Source organism: Coregonus lavaretus, assembly GCF_964263955.1.
Source record: "Coregonus lavaretus genome assembly, chromosome: 7".
In the NCBI taxonomy this organism is placed as follows: domain Eukaryota; kingdom Metazoa; phylum Chordata; class Actinopteri; order Salmoniformes; family Salmonidae; genus Coregonus; species Coregonus lavaretus.
The window spans coordinates 29,261,744-29,267,969 of NC_139994.1; the positions used below are offsets into that span (position 1 = coordinate 29,261,744).

At 46.8% G+C, this 6,226-nt stretch overlaps 1 protein-coding gene across 1 annotated transcript; it reads right to left on the bottom strand.

Annotated features, from left to right (window-relative positions):
• Nucleotides 1-619: 619 nt before the first annotated feature.
• LOC311131977 (uncharacterized protein) lies at nt 620-5,887 on the bottom strand. The gene has a single exon (XM_084165122.1). The coding sequence runs from the start codon at nt 5,805-5,807 to the stop codon at nt 1,755-1,757; it is 4,053 nt and encodes a 1,350-aa protein (XP_084021248.1). The 5' UTR covers nt 5,808-5,887; the 3' UTR covers nt 620-1,754.
• Nucleotides 5,888-6,226: the final 339 nt, after the last annotated feature.

Sequence of the window (6,226 nt, forward strand, 5' to 3'; positions counted from 1 at the left end):
ATCCTGACTGGTTGCATCACTGCCTGGTATGGCAACTGCTCGGCCTCCGACTGCAAAGCACTACAGAGGGTAGTGCGTACGGCCCAGTACATCACTGGGGCCAAGCTTCCTGCCATCCAGGACCTCTATACCAGGCGGTGTCAGAGGAAGGCCCTAAAAATTGTCAAAGACTCCAGCCACCCTAGTCATAGACTGTTCTCTCTGCTACCGCACAGCAAGCTGTATCGGAGCACCAAGTCTAGGTCTAAAAGGCTTCTTAACAGCTTCTACCCCCAAGCCATAAGACTCCTGAACAGCTAATCATGGCCACCCGGCCTATTTGCATTGTCCAATTATTATTATTATTTTCACTGCATCAGGGATAGCGTACACAGACGTTTCGGCTTTGCAGCCTTCTTCATTGTGTAGGAAAAATGTTATTTTAATTCAAAACAGCATTTGAAGGGAACAACCGATGAGCAGCAGGTGCTTCTCAGGGTTGCTGCTAATCTTCCAATGAGGGATGTAGCTTTTCTGGACTACCTGTATACAAGTTAGACCCCACTGCATTTCCCCCACAACCCCACTAGGGGGCGACTTCAAATACCACTGATTTAAATAAAAGGAAGGGAAGGCATGAGATTTTTTGATTTTTATTAGATTTTTAGGAGTTTCAACAATTCACTTTAGGCAAAGAAAAGGATAGTTATTTAGTAATAATATTTAATGTTTTAGTTTACTGAAAGGAAAACACTGGGGGACAGGACCTAAGTAATGAACAAGGTGTACACATGTTATGGGATAGGGCTTAACTGTGGCATAGGGTTGGTAAAAGGGGGAGGGAAAAATCACATCGATACATATACTCATCATCCCATTGTTTTACAAAGACAGTCCCCAAACTCATTACCACCCACCCATACAATAGCAACAATGATAAAATAAATGATACTTGGAGTAAAAAACTAAACAGCAAATAATCAATATATAATAAAATATAATACGAATTATACAGTATACTCCGGTTGTTCCCATTACCCTTTCCATTCCTTACACTTAAGTCCCATTAATGTTTTCCCCTTTATTTGATGGAATAGTTTACAGAAAAATGGTCTCTTTCATTCCATTCTGATCCATTTCAACCTATTCAGCTAGTCAGTTTTGCACAATTTTACCAAATGTTTGAAATGATACCTCTAGTTACACAAAGTGATTAATCAATTCAGTAAGTGAAGTTTCACTTTAGGAGTGACTAACTGACTAATATTTTATCGGTTTAAATAGCTTCTTAGAATGACTGGCCTGTCTTACCGGCCAATTTTTTGCTTCAGGCCAAACATCTGTATGAAAAATAATCTCTACGGGGAACAAAGAAAAACACATAGTACAGAACAATAGACAAAGACTATACTGTTTAACTGTGAATAATGACAGAAAACATAATAAAACATCAGTACTTTTGGTACCCCACTCTTACTAGTATGCATTCATAATCCCAGCGCAAACACAGCTAACAAAAAGGATACTGTGGTTGAAAGCATTTTAGAAGACAAGAGGTGCTACTCAAACACTCACATGATCTAGAATACCCTCTCCCCTTTGGGGAAGCAAAGACCGTTGGATGGTGCTTTTGATGTGGGCCTTTAAAAGTCTGTTATCTTACAAACATCTCTGCTATAGTAAGGATTGTATGGATGTAAGCCTGTTGCCCACATCTTTAAAACTTGCTAGTTCTTGCTTGCTTTCTAGTTTAAAAATCCTAGACTATAAAATAATTAGTGGCTATATTCAGTCACCACTGTTGTTCTCCCAGGCTGGCCCTCCTGGACCTCTTTTGCAGCTGTCTTCTCAACAACCTCTCTTGGGGGCAAGTTCACTTTCAAGCCCCAGTTTCCACTACCTAACAGAGATTGACCCTGGCAAGCGACGCTGTGCCTCTCCAGGAGAGATCCATTCCAGAAGCGGGAGCGGCATTTGGGACATGAGAACCGCCCTTGGGAAAGGTGACGTCCACGATGAATGAGGGCTTTCCGTAATGTCCGAGAACGCTTTCCGCAGACTGAGCACTTCAGACGGGCTTGCTGGCCGTTATTTCTTGGAGGATGCCTCACAGAACGATGGATCAAAAGTTTGGCCTGACTGGCGAATGTGGTGCTGGGGCAGTACTGGCATGGAAATCGTTTTATGGGGACTTCCATAGATGACAGCCCACTGACTTTAACCACACCTCCACACCATTGTTTAACTCTATACCCTCCTCTCATTCTCAGGAGCTGGGCGAGCAGTTTCTTCTGCTTAAGCTTCTCATGCATTATTCCTTTTTTCCGCTTCATCACTTTGAGTCTCCTGCTCGTAGCCTTATTCAAGGCAACCCCCACTAGTTGTCCCCCTCTCATTATACTTTGATATTCGACCCTCCTTTTTTTCTCTCTTTTTCTCTTACCACCAACCCATCCTTCTTGGGACTGGAACTGAAAAGGGCGGTGTTGACCTTGGGAGGATTGGTTTGGCATGTAGGAGCCTGACGGATAAGTTGAGGGGTGACCTGATTCAAAAAGAGGGATGTACTCATCTGCTTGGGAAGGATGTTGGGTTCCACCAGCTGGTGGGTTTGCCGACCCAGTGCGGCCCAATCCATGCTGCGATTGCCTGTGCCTGGACAAGCTGTTAGAATAGGCGAAGGCCTTCCCGCATACCTCACAGCAGAAATTTTTTTCACCCCTAATTCCACCACCATGGACAGTTTGTTGATGGGCTGTCAAGTGAAACTGATGGCGGAAGGATTTCCAGCACGTTGTGCATGTAAAGAGCTTCTGAGTGGGCTGAGTGGATGAGCTGGACCCCTGAGACTTATCTTGAGGGTACGGATAATAAGATTGAGAGTTTGCTTGATTTTCATCTAAACTAATAACCCCTCCATGGCCTTTAGCAATTTTTCCTCCTGGTGTAGCATCCAATTCCCCTTTTGTGTGTAATTTTCCATGTCTCACCAAGCTCTGAGCGTAAGCAAACTCTTTACCACATAGGTCACATTTGTAGTTCTTCTGCCCAGAATGCACAGTGGAATGTTTAGTAAGATGGAAGTACTCCCGGAACTCTTTCCCACAAACATCACACCGGTGTGGCTTTTCACCTGTGTGAACACGGTCATGCCGACGTAGGGTCTCACGTCTCCTGAATCCTTTACCACAAACTCCGCAAGAATATGGCCGTTCTCCCTCCCCACGACTTCTTCTTTGTCGAACTATGATTCCATCAGGTCCTGGTTCTCTCTTCTGCCGAGGCTTGCGGGGCTTTTTCGGTTTAGCATTCATCATCTGCTGGCTTGGATGTGTTAAGGGGATGGTAGAGCCACTACCTGATCTGTAGGTCTTGTCGATTTCAGATGTAGATGATGGACCACCTGGTGAGACTCCCATATTCCCAAAGCCAAGTCCTCCAAGCAAACCTCCAATGATGTCTCTTCGCTCCTCTCCTCGACTCTCGCCAGTACTTATCTCGCAGGAAGCAGCGGCAGCTGCAGCAATGGCAGACATGGCACTGCTAGTGACCTCATCCTCAGAGTCATCCAATAGAGATGAAAGAGGAAGATGAGGTTGCTGTTGATGGAGATGGTGTTGTGGTTGTTGACTTTGAGGGTGTGGGTGTAAGGTAGGTGCCAATGGTGCCTTTCTGAGTGTCTGGCTTGACATCCCACTTCCATGGGAGCTCTCTCCAGAATAACAAGATTGGTTAGCCTGGTTAGCCTGCTGTCGTCGGTAGTCATCCACACTGTAGGATGGCTGGTATGATGGCCGGTTCCTTGAATAATCCGTTCCAAATTTACTCGCTCCATCTCGTTGGTAATCACCTGTACCACTGCCTTCAGCCACCATTCCAGTTTTGCTGCTACTTGCACTTGAAGAGCTTTGATTTTCACCACTACCACTTGGTCTGGGCCGGGAATTCCTTCCAGGCTTTCCACAGGTGCCAGACGCAGCATGGTTTAGCAAAGAGGTGCTCTCTCGGAAGCAGCGACCACAAGCAGGGCATCGGAAAGGCTTATCATCATGGATCTTCTCATGCCTGGTGAGGGACTCACGGCGGTTGAAAGACCGTTGACAGACACCACATGCAAATGGACGAGCCCCTGAATGGATAACACCATGCTGGAGGAGGTGCCCCCTTTTCTTGAATCCCTTTCCACATTCGGTGCAACAGAAAGTTTTGTCTTCGCTTGAAGTGTCTGGCTTGGCATCTTCAGAAGTCAAACCATGACTACGGAGATGCCTGCGAAGGCTTGTAAGATGACTGAAGGTCTTTCCACATTCACCACAGTGGTAGATGGCTTCAGGGTCAGGTTGACAAGGCATGGAGGTCATGGGATTTAGATTTTCAGGTTTAGGTAGCTGTGAATCATTAGCTACCAGCACAGAGGCAGTGGATGAGGAAGGAGCTGAGGAGGAAGAGGAGACCGTTGAGGAGGACTGTTGTGTTGATGAAGAGAGGACTGATGAATGGTTACCACCAAGGCTGGTTATGGCTCCTCCTACAAGGCCCGGTTGAATGGTTGAATTTTGACTGTGTTCAGTGGAGCTGCTGTGGCAGTTACTACCACTGCTACTGCTGTGACTGGTGCCATCTGCCTTTCTCTGAGGAAGGTAGCCAGCCATAGCCTTCTTTCTCCTACTACCACCACTTCCACCAGATCCACTGTCTCCTTTCCCTTCATCTTTCGAAAGTGATAAATGGAGTGGTAGAGGGAGGGGCATACCACTAGCCTCTTGTTGCATCAACGAAGCCAGCTGATTGGAGGAGAGAACTGGAATACCTTGGAAATCAAAGCCACCCAGAGATGACGGCTGAGGTGTTGGGTGAAGAGGATGATGTGGGTGGGTATGGCTGTGAGAGTGCGATAAAGCATGGGGTGCCAATGGTTGCTGCTGCTGTTGAGGCTGGGGTGTGGAGTGACTATGACTGTGTGATGAGTGAAGAGCTGGAGGTGGGGCGAGGGCTGAGTTTGAGTCACTAGCTCCTTGGCCCAAACCCAGGCCAAGATGATTATGACCCCCTTGTTGAACCAGAAACTGCTCCAGACTGCTGTTGGTCGGGACCCCTGAAAGAAAGTACTGATTGGCGGCAAGCATGCAACTGAACTGCTGATGTAAGCTACGTGGATCAGACTGCCCAACGAGTGGTTGCCCTAGGGAGGAAACTGCACTGCCAGGGTTGTTAGAGGCGGAAGATGAGGCTGATGGGGAGGGCGAGGAGGAGGAAGGTCCAGGTGAGGCTTGGGGAACAGAGAGGCCAGGGTGTAAGGGTGGTGGTGGGGGAGCAGATGTAACCACACCTCCAATAACACCAGACCCTCCACTGCTACTACCCCCAAAGTCAAAACGTCCCATTCCAGAGTGCAGCTGCTCCTGAGCTAGTGCTGCTTCTGCAGGGTGAAACGGACGTAAGAATTGTGGGTATCCTGCAGCAGAGCTCCCACTCACACTACTGCTGCTGCTCATCTTGCTGGATTTCCGTGAACTGTGTGAGGATGAGGACTGGCTCTGGTGTGATATTGGTGGAGGTGGGGCACTCATTTTGGCAAATATAGATGAAGAATCAGCAAAAGCATTACTTCTAGACCCCTGAAGAGACCCCAGACCAAGCCCAGAGAGAAGAGCCCCTGAGGACTCCCCCTGTTGTTGGTGCTGCTGCTGAAGCTGTTGCTGGTGCTGAAGTTGGACTTGCTGTTGGTGCTGGAACTGTCTTTCCAATCCAAGGCCTTTAAACTGGTGGGCTTGGTGTCCACTTAGCATATCTAGAATGTCCAAGGGGTACTTACTGAACTGGAACATCTCCCACTCACTGATGGGAGGTTGTTCCTGGGTCACGCGCCCTGCTGTTGAAGCACAACAATATCGCACCAATAATAAGAATAATCAATGATCAATAGCCACAGCTACTGGAAGTAATGCTTTCTTGAACAACTCTCTAGAATGACTCTCGCTGCTACCAATGTCTATCCCTGATCCCCTCTTATACAGATTAATGCCTACTGCTTGCACTTTACAACCAAGAAGAGCAGGTAAAGGTCCTTTTAAATAAATTATGTTCCTAATTTGGAATACAATGTATAAAACACAATGTATAAATAGCATGCAGTCTATGTAGTGTTTTTAGATTCCTTCTATAGTTGTAGTCTTTATTTTTTGCCAAAAATGTGAAGCTGTCAGCATCCAGCTGGGGGATGAAGGATGAACAGGTGTTCCACTTC